The 17,653-nt window shown below is 47.3% G+C and overlaps 1 protein-coding gene across 3 annotated transcripts in view; it reads right to left on the bottom strand.

Moving 5' to 3' along the window:
* Positions 1-17,653, bottom strand: part of LOC138300760 (polycystin-2-like protein 1) — a 2,286,574-nt gene that overhangs the window by 1,008,850 nt on the left and 1,260,071 nt on the right. For all 3 annotated transcript variants that reach the window (XM_069240515.1, XM_069240516.1, XM_069240517.1), the window contains one exon: positions 6,239-6,420. In XM_069240515.1, coding sequence (XP_069096616.1) covers positions 6,239-6,420 — 182 coding nt within the window. The remainder of the gene's footprint in view (positions 1-6,238; positions 6,421-17,653) is intronic.

Below are 17,653 nucleotides of genomic sequence, written 5' to 3'. Positions count from 1 at the left end.
TACAGAGAATGAAACACCTGTGCCAGAGATTTGTAATTTTTGAGACTGAAACTAACCTTTTGTGGGTAATGGGACCCCTAAGTATTTGTATTCAGCTACATTGGCAAGGGCTTATCCTTGCAGGTACTATCTGAGATTTCCCTTGATGTGGCTACTAATAACTATAGATTTAGGCTGATTTATAACCATTCCATCGGCGGCAGAGTAATGATTAAGTACATCAAGCAAATGTTGGAGGCAGATTGTGGTGTTACTTAAAAGAATTACATCACCAGAGTATAACAGATTTGAAAGTGCCCAAACTTCAACTCTTGTGAGTTGACTAGGTCGAGGGCGGTGGTCATGTCGGCCAGAAAAAGACTGAATAACTGGGGTGCCAACACACAGCCCTCTTTTAGACCTTGGTTTGTGGCAATCTTGCTTGAAAGTCAAATGCTGTAACCAGTCTTACTTTTAACCAGGTTTCTGTGTGTAGTAGTTGTATTGCTCGCACCAAATGTTGCAGTTTTCTCCAGCTTGCTAGTTTAGACTAGAAAAGATTGTGCGATATACAGTCAAGAAGAGCCTTAAAACTTAAAAGCAATAAAGCACAGATACAGTAGCTGTCACTTTGAAAGCATTTGGTCAGACATTAGAGCCAGCACCATAATGTTAGTGGAGATCCCAGTTCCTTGAGCGAAGCCATTTTGGCTTACTGGTATAAGACTCTGATCCGAGGTCCAGGCATTTAGGGCCAGATGTATGAATCTGGCCCATTGCGATTTGGTAATTGCGATTTTTAAGAAATCGCAATTACAGACTCGCAAAGGGCCATGTATCACATTTGCGAGTCGGTAATTGCGATTTCTTAAAAATCGCAAATGCAATTACCAAATCGCAAATTGCGATACTGGCCTGTTGGCCCACAGCTGCGAATTTTTTGCATTTCCTAAATTGCGATTTCTGAAACAGAAATCGCAATTTGGGAAAAGCAAAGGGACAGGGTGCTGGGGGCCTAAGGCCCCCTCACCTGCACCCCATTTTTTTTTTGCACATGTAAAGTACACACATGCCAAAAGGGCATGTGTGCTTTACATATCTAATTTAAAAATGCAGTTGTACTGCATTTTTTAATTTTGCACCAGGTTACCACCTGGTTGCAGGTCATGGTATTTTGCAAGTGCAAAATACCATTCTGCGAAAAATCGCAATTTGCGATTTTTTGCAGAATTGCTTTGCGACCTGGATTTTACGAATCGCAAATTGCGATTTGCAAAATCCAGGTCGCAACGCAGAAAATTGCAATTTTTGCGATTTTCATTTTTTGGTCTGCGAATGCATTTGATGCATTGCAGACCCCAATTTTGCACTCGCAAACGGCCGATTTCGCAGTTTGCGAGTGCAAAATCAGTTGATACATCTGGCCCGTAGTTCCTCAAGAATGTGTGAGGCAAAGTTCTTTGTTTCATTGTCAAGTAGAGGTACTAAGCAGTAGCGGCCAGGTTTAGACCTGTTACAGCCCTTGAAATTTTGATTGACAATCAAGCCTCAACCCCAGTCAGGGATAGTCTGAGTCTGTAGAAAGCTGTTAAGGACCCAATATCCAATACTGATTTTATAAATAACCTGGGGATGCTGTTAGGCCCCAGTGCTCCATCATGATGTCCTCCAATTACAGTTTTCTCAATTTGGGATGAGTTTATCTTTCTTGTTCAATTTATGAAAATCTGATTGGCAGTATCTAGCGAGGATATACCATGAGCTGTAATCATTTTGTTGTCTGAAATTACTGTGGCGCTAATGCTACCTATGATGGGGTTTTTGATGCAGATACACCTGGGGTCTACATTAAGTAATATCATATATGATGATTTGCACATGTATCTTCTGATTTATCCTTGGTGGGATTTGTGTTGCGTGGCCAGCTGGGATTTTTAAACTGGTCTCCTATTCGGGGCTAAAAAGGTTAGTAAGTATGCCACCCACATGGCCTCAGGGATATTGGAGTTATTATTTGCGGAGGGCACTTTATGAATGCTGTTCACTTCCTTTCAAAAGTTTTTTTTTTCCTTGCTTAGGTATAAGATGTTTGCCCCAAAAAACTTTATTGGTTGGCTTCTTCTAATATAAATTTCTGCACAATTTTCTGAGATGACGGACATGCGAGAATTGTTCACTTCATTCTATGCCACTCCACTCTATGCTATTCCACTGCACACCACTCCACTCCACGCCACTCTAGGGCACTGACTCTATACCAGTCCACTCTATGCTGTTCCACTCTACACCACTCTACTCTATGCCACTCAACTGTACGCCACTTCACTCTACGCTATTCCAATTCACACCTCTCTGTGCCATTCCATTCTCTGGTAATCCACTCTATACCACTCCACTGTATGACGCTCCACTCTACGCTATTCCACTCTATGTCACTCCATTCTTCACCACACCACTTTACACAATTCCACTCTATTCCACTCCATGCCACTCCACCCTACACCATTTCATTCTATGCCACTCGACTCTACGCCACCCCACTCTATGGCACTCCACTTAACGCCATTCTACTCTATGCTATTCCACTCTACACCACTCCAGTCTACACTGTTCCCCTCTATGACACTCAACTCTACACCACTTGACTGTACGCCACTGTACCCCAATCCATTCTATGCAACCCTACTGTACACCACTCCACTTTATGCTATTCCACTCTATGTCACTCAACTCCTTGCCAATCTATACCACTCCATACTATGCCACTCCACGCCAATCCACTTTACACTATTCCACTCTACCTCACTCCACTGTACACCACTCTAAGCCACTCCACTCTATGCCAGCTGAGACTCTGTCATTCCTCTCTATGCCACTCAACTCTATGCCACCCAACTCTACTCTGTTCCACTCCACAGCACTCCGCTGTACGTCACTCCACTCTGTGCGATCCAAATGTATGCCACTCAACTGTATATCACTTTAGGCCACCCTACTCAACACCAGTCCACTCTACGCCATTCCACTTTATGCCACTCTATACCACTCTGGTCTACATCACTGAACTACATGTCACTCCCCTCTACAGCACTGCACTCTATGCCGCTCCACTCTATTCCACTCTACACCACTCCACATAACGCCACTCTAGAATACACTATTCCTCTCTACACCACTTCACTCTACCAGAATCAGTCCTACACCACTAAACTCCATGCCACTCTACTTTACGCAACTCTACTCTATGTTATTCCACTCCACTGCACAAAATATCACTCTAGCCTACACTGTTCCTCTCTATGCCTCTGCCTTTTACACAACTCCACTCTATACCACTCCACTTTACGCCAATCCACTCTATGCCACTCAACTCTATGCCGTTCCACTCCACTTTACACCACTCCCCTCTACGCCCTGTTACTCTAGACTATTATCCTCTATGCAACTCCTCTCTATGCCACGCCACTGTACCCCAATCCACTCAATATCACTCCATTTTACACCACACTACTGCATTCCACACCACTCAGGGCCTCTTCACTATACACTATTCGGCTCTACGCCACTCCACTCTACTGTATACCACGCAGTCTATGCCCCTCCGCTCTACAACACTCCACTGTACGCTATTATATTATGCACCACTCACCTCTACGCAACTCCACTGTATGCTATCCCACTCTACACCATTCCAGTGTACGGTATTCCACTCCACGCCACTCAACTTCACTCTAAACCACTCCCTTTATGCTATTCCACTCTACACCACTCTACCGTACTTCACTTTACTTCACTCCATCCTATGCCACTCTACTCTATGCTGTCTCACTCTATGCCACTTGCCTCTACACCACTCCACTCTATGCCACTCTACTCTATGCCACTCTACTCTACCGTATGACAATCCACTCTACGACAGTCATTGACTGTACTGTATCACACTCCACTTAACACTCCATTCAACGACACTGCACTCTATAATTTGAAACACGTTTTTCTTAAAAAATAAAAGACATTGAAATGCAGTGAAAAAAACAAAGGTTAAAGGTTAGTTATAGTTAGGAAAACTTTATTTATTCTTTCTGTACACACCAAACTTAAACTACACACACATTAGAAATTCTAAAGCTATAATTATACCTTACATTTATAATTTATGCACCACCTTCAAATAACTAGAACTTTATTTATTCTATCCATACAAACCAAATGTAAACTGCACAAACATTAGAAATTCCAGTTATAGAAATACCTTAAATTTATAATTTATGCACCACCTTCAAATAACTAAAACTCATGTACCTCCATACACAGTGTTGTCAATTTGCTAGCCATAGTAAATGAACTATAACTCGCCACTCTACCATACACAGTGTTCTCACAAATTATGTCATTTGAGGGGCCATAAGTGTTGCAATGAATTCTAGGATTTAACATAGTATAATGGATGCAATATGAAAGAGTGTAAACTGTGCATGTACAAGAGGGAAGTTATAGTTCTTCTAGAGTGACTTGCAAGCTGATAAAATCAGCTTCAAATGAATTACACCAAATTTGGCAAAAACCTAGATCTCGGTCCAGAAAGTGTGCTTTTAGTGATTTAGTGTAGATCCATTTAGTAGTTCTTGAAATATTAAGGTTAAAAAAGATTGTATATTTCATGCCGCTGAAGATCCACTGTGCCAACAGATCTCAAGATGAGATTTGATTGGCAGCCACCACATCAACAGAGATGTGACAGCAGACACTTTAAGACTAGAGGACTTAGTCAGCTGCCCAGAGAAAAAAAGTAAAAACATTTGGGTGCAAGGTAGGAATACTCTGCCTCCCGGAGCCAGGTGGTGGGGGTGGGGCTCTCAGGGCCAAAAATGCATTTTGTTTAGTGGTACCATAGATCAGCTGTACAATTAAAAAAAAGGTGTTATGATTAGTTTAGGGCACATGTTTTAGCTACTTGAGATAACTTTATATATATGTAATAATTCAATAACATCACCACCAATATCACAACAAATATGAGCACCAATGCCACACCAACATCACCACCAGAGCCATCAATAAAAATATTCCAAACCTAAAAGCCTCAGTACTGATACAACTACCAACATCACCCCTACAATAACAATGCAAATACCACAGCCATAGTATCACCAGTATCACCACCACATGTACCAAGTCCACCGTCACTGATAGCACCACAATTATCACCACTACCCTTAACACATCGCCAAACTTGCTGCCAATCCTGCACACATAATAAAACACAAGTAATAATTCCAGCACCAATACCAAGGCTATCATTAACATCCATGCCAGCACCAGCAATACCACCACAAACACCATCACAAATATAACCACTACCAACAATAACATGAATACAACCACAAATACCATCAACAAAACCACTATCATTACCACGACTGCCACCACAAACGATACCAACACCTCCATATCCATTTACAATACCACCACCATAATAACCATATGACCCTACCACCATGAACAACACCAGTAAAATCACTGACACCATCTTCAACAGAATCACCATCAATACCACATCACCACCAACACTGCTCAAACAATACCACTATCATTATTATCAATACAATCACCAATACTCTAGCATTAATACCATCTCCAACAAGAATACCAGACACACCATCACCAATAGAACCAACACCACTAATACCGCCCCAATACTAATGTATCTACTACCTATAATAAAACTACAACTAATGTCACATCACTATCACATTTGCCATCAATGTCAATTGCACCAACACCATAACAAATACCACCACTACCACAAGCTTGTCCAACAATATCATCAGCACTGATATCACACCATACACCACTAACACTAAAGAACTAATACTACATCACCATAATGTGCATATCACCACCAATACCAACAGTAATACCACCACCAGAACAGCTGCAGTTAATACCACCACCAAACCACTATCACCACTACCAATTATTCACAAACCTAATAGATCAAGGTACAGTGAGCTAATGCATGGAAACATTATTTATACAAGGATGTGTTTACAGACATTGTCATATTAAATCCAGATCTACTGGCTTTGCCATCGCTCTTAAAACACACAACAGATGTCTAAAGAGGCCTTAAGAGGCAACAGATGTTTAATGTTAACCAGAACGCGCACTGCTGTCTAAACTTGAGGATCATACTGATTTAGGTGAGTGTTTGTTCACCATCTCCCCCATATATAGAAAATGAAAAGCATATACTCACATGCATTTCACAAAAGTGCTGAAGTTCTCTACTTGGGTGCCAAAGAGGAGGTACCCCAATTGTGCATAGGCAAAGAAAACAATGAAGAACATGATGGCGAAGCCCAGAATATCCTTTGCACAACGAGCGAGTGTGGAAGACAGTTGAGTCATTGTTTTATTAAAACTGATGTACTTGAATATCTGAGGAAAGATAACATAGAAACTTGTAAAAAATAAAACACGCAGCAAAAAAACGGTGCTATCTATTAAAAAAACAATCTCTCACACACGCGCAAGTATAAATATTAACGGTTGGCACAGGGCAATGACATTGCATTCAGTAGTACCACAAACGAGTCCTAGAACACGTATCAGTTCATGAACCCGCCCCTGCCTTCACCTGTCCTAGTTGGCAGCACGGCGCAGAAAGTGAAATACGCTACTTTGGCATAAACTTTGATTTTCAGGTCACAAGTTCAAACGGCTCCACAGCTGACAGTAGTCCAGTTTATGGGGGGACTGTAAATTGACCACAATTATGGGTTCCTTAAGTGCCCGATATTTGGTGCAGAGATACTGGGGACCCGAAATCTCTGATCCTGGCTTATATCTCAGCACCAAACGTATTGACTCCAAACTGAGAATAACACGTGGACATGGAATAACAGGTCCTTTTTTGGTAGATATTTCCCGCTTCCTTTCTCGTTAATGGGCCCTTTCCCAACGGCATTTACCACCAGCTATCAGTCCGGTATAAATGACACAGGAGCAGTGCCGTATGTGTTTGACCAGTGGCTGAAGGCAGGGGATGGGAACCGCAGGGCCAAGCAGCGCTTGGGACAGCATTATCCACTCCCCATATGATCCAGTATAGGTTGGATCTCTGGATGCGGCTCTTTACCAGAGTCATCTACGGCTTCAAGTGGCGTGGATCCAAACCTAGCAAATCTGAGTCCTTTTTTACACGTCTTCTAAACTTCCGACCGTCTAAAATATTGTGGTACCTATTCTTGAATTGCTTTGCCAGAACCACATTTGACGAGGCCTTCAATCCTTGCAGTCTTCCCATGACGGAAACCACCTCATTAATAAATGCTGTGCTATCAATGGGGGAAAGGATGAAGCAGAACCAAGTCCAATGCATTTCATTAAATGCAATAGGTAGTTGTAGTCAAGGTCTAGCACACTACAAAAGCTAGAGCAGAACGAAAGTGAAGCCAAATACGTTGGGACAAGGGTTAAAACTAAAAGAAGGGTTTATAAGTATATACGTGGGTAGGCACAGAAAAATACTTTATTCCATGTACAAAGTGATGACAATTTATAACAGAATGTTGACAGTAGGGATTTACTATTTTTAACTCCACATCCTTGTTCTCGAAGACATTTATATCATGACGTTAGGTAGACGTGGAGTTAAAATTAATAAAGCTATATTTACCTATATACTTACTTTCACAATATTGTGATAGCCGAAATTCTGGATAGAATATTTTTGAAGCATGTTATTTAAAACCAAATATTTTGATACCACATCGTGTTAAATATAGAGTACGAAGTACTTTATTGGCAAGATAGGTAATTCAGTCATATTTTAGCAAAGTAAACATGTAAAATGCATAATATAATACAGGTTGTCCAACATTGGTTGTGCCAATTTTCAGGATTTTTGAAGATTGTGTTTAATGCACAATGTATTTTATTGGTGTCATGCATCGGCCTATTTTGTTGCAGACTGTGCTCTTACTAGAAAGTATCCAAGGATGATGCACAACATTTTAGGTCTCGTCCCAGGCAGCTTTAGCTGACTGGCAAGAGCTACACACACCCCATACAACACAGACCGAACACAAAATACAACATACACATACATTAGCAAAGACAAACAGAAAAGGCTTTTGGGAAGCCCACTTCACCCATTGGCTTTTTTGGGTGAGTACTCTTCAGGCATTGGCTCCATGTGGTGTCCATACCGTTTTGGATCAGCCAACTGCATTTTTTCAAATGGATAGGACTAAATTTATCCATCACCTTTTTCTTTTGGGCTATTTGTTTATGATTTATTTTTATTTTTGCGTGGCAGGTGCCACCTATGGTCCTATTGGGCCATTCCTCAATAATAAAGAGAGACTGGCAGGTCCTCCAGAACCTGATCAATCTCCCACAGATTAGTGTATGGATTCGGCCCACTGCCCACATTTGAAATTGCTAGGAGCTCCTTTCAGACAGACATTGTGCCCTGCCCTCTCCACTTCCTTTCCACCCAGTTTCACCATTAGCACACTGTAAGAAATTGGCCTGTTGGTTGACTGGTGTGTGAGCTCAGGTCAAGCAGCAACCACAACATTCGTAAGGATAACAAACCCCCAAATCCCAAAGTAACCTGTACTCAACCTCCTGGTAGCTAGCACAGAGCAGTCAGGTATAATGTAGAGGCAATGTGTAAGGTATGTGTGCAACACTTCAAACAGTAATATAGTGAAAACACACCATAAAAGGAGCCCACAACAAAGTTCGTACTAAATGAAACAAGTCACAAATGACAAAATTCCAATTAGTAGAACTGGAGATATTGAATTTTAAAGTTGCAAGTAAAAATAGTACCAAAAAGAACTTAGGACCTCATTACAACCATGGTGGTCAGTGTTAAAGCGGCGGTAATACCGCCAACATGCCGGCGGTAACAAATAGGGAATCATGACCACTGCGGAAACCGCCAACACAGAACAGCCACTTTGTTGCTACCGCTGTGGCGGTCGGAGTGTTAAACACCGTGGCGGTAACCGCCAACAGGCAGGTGGAAGACAATGTACCACCCACCTCATTACAACCTGCCCATCCCCCAGCTTTTCCGGGGCGGTACCAACATCATCAAAATTACAGCGGAAACAGTACTTTGAAGGGAAACCATTCACCTCTCGACACTCAAGGAAGAACCAGGACGCCATGGAGCCCGAGCTGTAGGTCCTCCCCATGCTGGTGTACCTTCTCATATACCAGGAGTACCAACGGCGGCGGCGGCGACGACGACAGTGAGTACTGCACCTAGCACATGGGGGGGGGGAGGAAGAGCGACACACACACGCAACACCCCCACCCTCAATCCCAACACCATACACATAAACACATGCAACAACATTACATATACACCCTGTAACCCTCTGCAATAACGCAAGGACAAAAGTAATGGAGTCAAATGAGTGTTATATTAGAAATAGTCAGAAATACGTTAATATTTCAAAAACAGTATTTACAAAATATACAATATGTATAAAAGGCGGGACAATGTCCACTCAAAATGCCCGTGGCCCACTGGGCCAAAACACATAGGCCAAGCCCACACTCGACTCCTGCCTCAATACAGAGAGAACACTGCGGGGGCATCAGGTCGAAAACACACAGGCACGTCAGGGAGAAGGGGGGCACCTCAGCCAGAAGATGGTACAACGCCACTGCTCCTGGAGGGGGCTCCATGCCCACAGTGATGTCCTTGGGAGAGCAAGGTCACAGTCTCTCAAGTGGGTGGTTTGCTAACTGCTTGGTCCTGGGGAGTGCAAAGCCACAGTCTCTCAAGTGGGTGGTTTGCCCACTGCTTGGTCCTGGTAAGTGCAAAGCCACAGTCTCTCAAGTCTCTCAAGTGGGCGGTTTGCCCACTGCTTGGTCCTGGGGAGTGCAAAGCCACAGTCTCTCAAGCCTCTCAAGTGGGTGGTTTGCCCACTGCTTGGTCCTGGGGATTGCAAGGCCACAGTCTCTCAAGTGGATGGCTTCTCCACTGGTTCTGGAGGGGGCCTTGTGCCGAGTGTGCTTCATCCTGCCAAGGATAGGGTGAGTGGATGCCTTTCTCCACTGGTTCTGGAAGGGGCTTTGTGCCCAGTGTGCTTCATCCTGCCAAGGATAGGGTGAGTGGATGCCTTTCTCCACTGGTTCTGGAGGGGGCTTTGTGCCCAGTGATGCAGCACTTGGGGGGTGCCAGTTCACAGTCCCTCACCTGGGTGTCAGAGCCACGAGATTTGCAGTGACCAGGATGCATGATAGTCCAAGGAGGCAGGGCTACAGTCCATCCGCCGGCAGCTAAGGCTGCACAGTGGTGGTAGTGCCTGTGCTGGTGGAGGTGCTGCCAGTGGTGGGGGGAAGCTCCAGCCCTTCTCCTGCAGCCTCAGACGGCTGCCCACTGGGGCTGCTGCTGTTGGCAGTGGTGCAGGTGGCGGTGCTTGCGGCGGTGCAGGTGCCAGTGCTGCCAGTGGTGGGGGGAGGCTCCAGCCCGTCTCCTGCAGCCTCGGACGGCTGCCCACTGGGACTGCTGCTGCTGACAGGAGTAGTGCTTGCGGCGGTGCAAGTGGCGGTGCAGGTGGCAGTGCTTGTGGCGGTGCTGCCCACGGTGCAGGTGGTGGTGCTGGCGGTTATGCTGGTAGCCACCAGGCCTTCATCTGCAGGCTTGGACAGTTAAGTGCCTTGGCTGGTGTTTTGTGCCCCTTCCTACCCTTGGCAGATGGTGTGTCACCCTGGGTCTGACAGCTGGAGTCTTTTGAGGCGGCCTTGCTGGGTGGTTGTGGATCCTTCCCCTTGTTGGATGCTGTCCCCTTCTTCACCTTGCCAGGTGGCGGAATATTCTTTGGCTTGGCAGGGGTTGCTGGCACACTGGCTGGGCTGATGGATGCCTCCTTTGAGCCTCTGCAGGAACCAAAACGGACGTGGACTTGGTGGGTTTTGGCCTCCCTGGCCCGAGGGGAAAGACGGGGGGGGAAGGGGGCAGGGAAGAGGTCAGTGTTTGCCAGGAAAAGCTTCTTAGGGACATTGGGGAGGGAAGAGGGCAAAGGTTTGGGAGTGGAGGAAGAGGGAGGGTGCAGGTGCATGAGCTGGATGCTGTTGTGAGGTGGATGGCTGTTGGGTGGGTGTGTGCTTGCGTTTGTGTACTTTGGGAGGAGGGGTCACAGAAACAGTGGGAGAGGACACAGGGGACGTGTGCATGGATTTGGGGATGGTGACTGCCAGTGAGGGGTGTGTAGTGATGGGCATGCTGGTGATGGAGGTACTGGATGAGGATGTAGTGCATGGAGATGTGAGTGGAGACGCTACTGGGAGTGAGGTGGATGACAAGGAGGAGGGGGACACAGTGGAGGCAGTGGATGTTGGTGTGTCTGCATGGGGATGGTGCTTGTGTTAGTGCCTGTGAGATGAAGTGTGGTGCTTGTGTTTGCGTGTGCCACTTCTCTGTGTTGATTTGGGTGAATGCTGGTCTGACGGTGTGCATGGGATAGGCTGAGGTTGAGGGGATTGGGACTGGGTAGAGGAAGATGGAGGGGGAGGCTAGAGACAGGAATAATGGCTGCCATTAGTGCGGCGGCCAGAGCCTGAAATGCTCTCTTTTGAGCTGCCACGCCAGAGTGAATGCCCTCCAGGTATGCATTTGTTTGTTGCAAATGGCTCTTGACACCCTGGATAGCATTCAGAATGGCTGACTGCCCAACAGTGAGGGATCTCAGGAGGTCAATAGCCTCCTCACTGAAGGCAGCAGGGCTGACTTGGGCAGGGCCTGAGGTGCCTGGGGCGAAGGAGATGCCCACCCTCCTGGGTGAGCGGGCACGGGAAATACGCTGAGGGGCTGCTGAAAGGGCTGTGCTGGTAGGGGGGGTGGTGGCTGTACCTGTTGTTGGGGAGGGCACAGAGGTGTCCGCCACCGCCAGGGAGCTTCCTTCGGCAGAGGAGTCGCTGTCTGTAGTGTCCCCGCCTGTCTCCGTCATGGTGCTTCCCTCGTCCTCCGTCCCACTGGTGCACTCACCGTTGGTGGATTCGGCCTCCAGGCCCATGTGGGATGCAGCTCCCTCTGTCGCCGGTGCCTCTGCTCCTCCGCCAGATGATGCTAATGCACACAAGGAGAGGGTGACAAAACAAAAAGGGGGGGAAGAGACAGAGGATACACTTGGTCAATGCCAGCAACAACACTACCGTTGGCGTACATAACACACAGGGAGCTGCCCTATGCACTAGCCCATGCACTACCAGTTACAATGCTAGTCACCAGCTCATGGGGTACATAGCATAACGCCATCAGCTGCACAACTGAAACAAACAGGGTCCTGACCAGTAGTAGATGCCCACTAACACCATTGGGGTTGGAGTGCTTCAGAGCCTGCCCAACAAGGGACCTACCCTGCCATGTTCGCCCTGGCCTAGGGACAATCCGCAGTCCATACCCCCACCCAGGTAAAACCTTAACGCGCGCAAACTCATGAATCTGAATTTGTGCTCACCCCCTTTTGGCTGCTGGGATGCCCTCAAGCGCCCATCCAACTCTGGATAGGCCACCGCCAGGATGCAGAACATCTGGGGTGTCAGGGTACGACGGGCACCCCTTCCTCGTTGAGAGGTATCACTCTCTGAATGAGCAGATGGTGTGTTTAGGGGACGAGTACATCTCCCATGTGAATGCCAAGTATCCTGGCTCTGTGCATGACGCCTTTATCTTGAGGAATAGCAGCATCCCATATGTGATGGCTCAACTCCAGAGGCACTGGGTGTGGCTAATAGGTGAGTCCAAGGTCCCCACCCAGTATATGTTGGTGTCTGGGTATGGGGTTGTCCCTAAGGGTTAGTGTGTGTCTAACAGATGTCCCTCGATATTTGCAGGTGACTCTGGATACCCCAACCTCTCATGGCTACTGACCCCAGTGAGGAATGGCAGAGGAACGTTACAAAGAGGCACATGGGCGAACAAGGAGGATTACTGAGAGAACCTTTGGCCTCCTGAAGGCCAGGTTCCTGTGCCTCCATCTGATAGGTGGTCCCTATACTACTAACCCAAGAAGGTTTGCCAGATCATCGTTGCATGTTGCACAACCTGGCCTTGAGACGCCAGGTGCCTTTTCTGCAGAAGGATGAGCCTGGGGATGGTCTTGTGGCAGCGGTGGAGCCTGTGGACAGTGAAGAAGAGGACGCAGAGGATGAAGATGTGGACAACAGAAGTTCTCTCATACAGCAGTACTTCCAGTGATACACAGGTAAGACACTGTAACTTCACTTTACATTTCAGTTTTCTGTTGGACATTGTACATGGCAGCATAATTTCCCTATGTCTATGGCCATTTACTGTACCCTTTGGCATCTCTATTTTGAGATCTCTGTGCCCCACTCTGGCTCCTGGTGTGTTTACAGCTGCCCACTATAGGTCATACCAATGTGTATATATGAATTGCATGGTTTTCAGATTGTTGTACTAATACATATTTCAATCATTTGACTGACTCAAGAATTGTATTTGTTCCAAGGGTGTTTATTTAAGTGATAATAAGTAGAGGGGGATGCGCAATGGGCTGGGGTGATTGTGGAGGAATGTCCAGTTAGATTCCAGTCTCTTGGTATGAAAGGTGCATTGTCCAATGGGGCATAGGAAGGGGAGCAATGGCAGTTCAAGGTGGACAGGGTAACAGAGTGGGACACAAGGATAACAATCAGGAGTGTCTTATTTCCTGGTGGGGGTCTTGGTAATGTTCTCTGGCTTCTGCCTGGATCGCAGGGACAGTTTGCAGGGTGATTCTCCTTCTGCAGGGGGTGGGGTGCAGGTGGCCTGTTGTTCCAGTGGCGGGGCTTTCTGTCCACTAGCGCCGGCAGAGGTGGAGGGTTGTTCATCGGTGTGGCTAGTGTCAGGGGCCGGTTGTTGTGCCATTGCCTCCCTCATGGTGTTGGCCATGTCAGCCAGCACCCCTGCAATGGTGACCAGGATGGTGTGGATGTGTTTGAGGCCATCCCTGATCCCCAGGTACTGTCCCTCCAGCAGCCGCTGGGTCTCCTGCAACGTGGCCAGTATCTGGCCCGGGTCTCTTGGGAATGGTGGTATGCTCCCAGGATCCCTGCAAGTGCCTCATGGAGAGTGGGTTCCATGAGCCTGTCCACCCCCTGTCGCACAGCAGTTCTCGCAGCTTCCCTGTTGTCCTATGCCTCTGTCCCCTGAACCGTGTGCCCACCGCCACTGACCCCACATCCCTGATTTTCTTGGATTTGTGGGGTTGCCTGGGTTCCCTGTAGTGGTGAACACACTGCTGATTGACGTGTCCTGGGGACAGTGATATGGGTCCGCTGGGTGGGTGCTGTGCTGGTGTTTCCTGAGGGGAGAGGGTCTGTGGTGGTATAGCACTGTGGCAGGGTAACTGACTGTCCTGAGGTCCCTGATGGGCCAAGTTGGTCATCGTGATCCAGGCGAGCAGAGCTGCTGTCATCATTGTGGGCCTCTTCTGTGGGGGAGATGGATGCTGGTGGCACCTCCTCTCCGGTGACTTTGAGTGGGAGTCCTGTGGGGATGAAAATACAGTGTTATTGTATCTGGGTGTGCCATCTTGTGCATGGGTGTGTTTCCCTGTATGGTTGTGATTGCCCTGTCAGCTTTGCCTTTGCATGGTAATTTTGTAGGCTAGGTGATTTTCTCTAATGGGCATGCTGTGGTGATGGGTGTCCATGCAGGTATGTGATGGGTGTCCATGCATTGGTGATGCATGCAGGGCTTGGTTTAGGGATGGGTGGGTTGTGATAGTGGGGTATATGTGAGGTGGTGGAGTGATGGGGGTGAGGGTATGAGTTTGTGATAGCATGCAGGTAGGGTGGGGCATATAGTAGTAAAGATTTGACTTACCAGAGTCCATGCCTCCTGCTACTCCTGCTAGGCTCTCAGGATGCATGATCGCCATGACTTGATCTTCCCATGTTGTTAGTAGTGGGGGAGGAGGTGGGGGTCCACCGCCAGTCCTCTGTACGGCTACCTGGTGTCTTGCAACCATGGAATGCACCTTCCCCCGTAGGTCGTTCCAACTCTTCCTGATGTCATCCCTTGTTCAGCTGTGCTGTCCCACGGCGCTGATCCTGTCCACAACTCTCCGCCATAGCTCCATCTTCCTTGCAATGGACGTCTGCTTCACCTGTGATCCCAACAGCTGTGGCTCTACCCAGATGATTTCCTCCACCATGACCCTTAGCTCCCCCTCTGAAAACCTGGGGTGTATTGTGGGTGCCATGGATGTGATGTGAGTGGTACGTGTGAGGATGTGTGGAGTGATGTGTTGTGGTGTGTGCTGTGGGGTGCGTGGATGGTGTATGGGTGATGGTGTTTTGTGGCTCAGATTGAGTGGGTGCTCCTGGCTTGTCTCTCTCTGTGTTAGCAATCTTCTTTTTTTTCTTTGAAAGGGTTGTGGGTATGTGTTTAATAGTGGTGTGGGTGTGGGTGTGGTGTGTGTATGTGTGTCAGGTGTGTCTAGTTTGAATTGTCCAATGTCGTGTCGTTTTGTAAGTGTGTGTGTATTTTGAGCGCAGCAGTGTATACCGCCAATGGTTTCCTGCGGTTGAAAGAGTGCTGCAGTGATTCGTGGGTCCTGATACTGTGGGCGTATTTCTGTTGGCGTAACAGTGTGGGTTTTGGTACTGCCAGTTTATCACTGACCTTTGGTCTGGCGGACTTGTGTGGGTGTCTGTATAGTGGCGGATTTCTCTGTGTGGGTCATAATACTCGTAGCGGTATAGCGCTGCGGTCATGGTATTCTGGCAGCTGTCAGCACAGCGGTAGGAAGCATTTACCGCCAAGGTTGTAATGAGGGCCTTAGTGTTATTGGGACATCTGGTCGTGCCACAACAGAGTAAAGTCACAAATTCAGGCTGACCATGATGGAGTGTGGGCTGGATACAGGGACCCAATTAGACCCACTGAACAAAGTACCTTGAAATCCTGGATGCAGAGCGTTGCATGGATCTGCATTGAAGATGCGTTGTGCAGCCGATGCGATGTGTCGGTTTTGAGATGCGACAAGACTGCAGTGCTAGGTCCTGCTGAACTGATGTTGAGGATCCATTTAACGGGGCTTGTGATTATCAGGCAGGTGTTAGGGACAGGATGCACAGTTGAGGAAATGTGTTGATTCCAAGGAGCGGTGAAGCTGCGATGCGGAGGTTTGTCATCGAGGCTACCGTTGATGAGAGATGCAAGGATCTGCTCTGGGGAAGCGCCAAACAGCGGCGGTTCTGGAGGTGATGCCCCGGACCCAAGATGTGGGATGCGGCAGTGATGCAAGTCTTTTGCGACGGGTCCAATCTGCGCAGAAGGGGGGAAGTGACGACTGTGCTCAGGGATGCCCCACTCAGATGTTGTTTAAGATGGGCAGAGTGAATAACAGGGAGGTGGACTTTGGACACCCACAGTTTGAACGGCAAACGTGATGCACCTGCCCTTCGTTTACAGGCCTGATTCCTATAAGGATTTGTGAGAAGGAATACTGTAGCTATCTGATTAATTCTTTGTGGCACTTAGGTCTAAATATGTGGGGCCTTTGTATGTTACATTGAAGACATGTATGAGAGGTGGACGACGGCATCCTGAGTATAGCCCTGTAGTGGTTCAGGGTCAAAACGTCAACAATATTCACCAATATGGCTAAGGACTATCTTTCATATGAGGGATTAGTTGGATGCACTGGCTACCCTACAGACTTGCCACTTTGGTATAACCATTGGGGAATGTTCAGTGTGCCATTGTTTTGTGTTGTTTGTTTCCCTACTTTCATGTGAGCACTGCAGCATTTGCACTATTGATTCACTTTCTCACACTTTTAGTTGTAGGAAAGTACCATCTTTGTTGGCATGTTACCCCCATTTTTACCTGTATGTCAGTATGTTTTTGCCTGTCTCACTAGGATCCTGCTGGTCAGGACCCCAGTGCTCATAGTTTGTGGCCTAATGTGTGTGTTGTGAATAGTACTTAAATGTGTCACTAAGCCGCTGCTAATCAGAACCTCAGTGCTTATGCTCTCTCTGCTGTTAAATTTGTCACTATAGGCTAGTGACTTCATTTACCAATTTCAATTGGCACACTGGACCCCTCTTATAAGTCCCTAGTATATGGGACCTAGGTACCCAGGGCATTGGGGTTCCAGGAGATCCTTATGGGCTGCAGCATTTCTTTTGCCAACCATAAAGAGCTCAGACAAACCCTTTCACAGGCCTGCCACTGCAGCCTGCATGAAATAGTGCACCCATTATTTCACAGCCATTTTCACTGCACTTAAGTAACTTATAGGTCACCTATATGTCTAACCTTCATTTAATGAAGGCTAGGTGCAAAGTTACTAATTGTGAGGGCACCCTTGCACTAGCAAAGTTGCCCCCACGCAGTCCAGGGCCAATTCCCCAGACTTTGTGAGTGTGGGGACACCATTACACGCGTGCACTACATATAGGTCAATACCTATATGTAGCTTCACAATGGTAAATATGGCCATGTAAGGCGCCTAAGATCATGGAATTGTCCCCCCATTCAAATCTGGTATTGGGGAGCCAATTCCATGCATCCTGGGGGCTTCACCATGGACCCCCAGTACTGCCAAACCAGCTCTCTGAGGCTTGCACTGCAACTACAGGTGCTGGCACCTCACAGACAGGGTTCTGCCCTCCTGGGGTCTGA

This window comes from Pleurodeles waltl, chromosome 6 (assembly GCF_031143425.1).
Source record: "Pleurodeles waltl isolate 20211129_DDA chromosome 6, aPleWal1.hap1.20221129, whole genome shotgun sequence".
NCBI classification, from domain to species: domain Eukaryota; kingdom Metazoa; phylum Chordata; class Amphibia; order Caudata; family Salamandridae; genus Pleurodeles; species Pleurodeles waltl.
The sequence above is the reverse complement of the archived record's forward strand: the minus strand, read 5'-3'. Positions and strand labels throughout refer to the sequence as shown.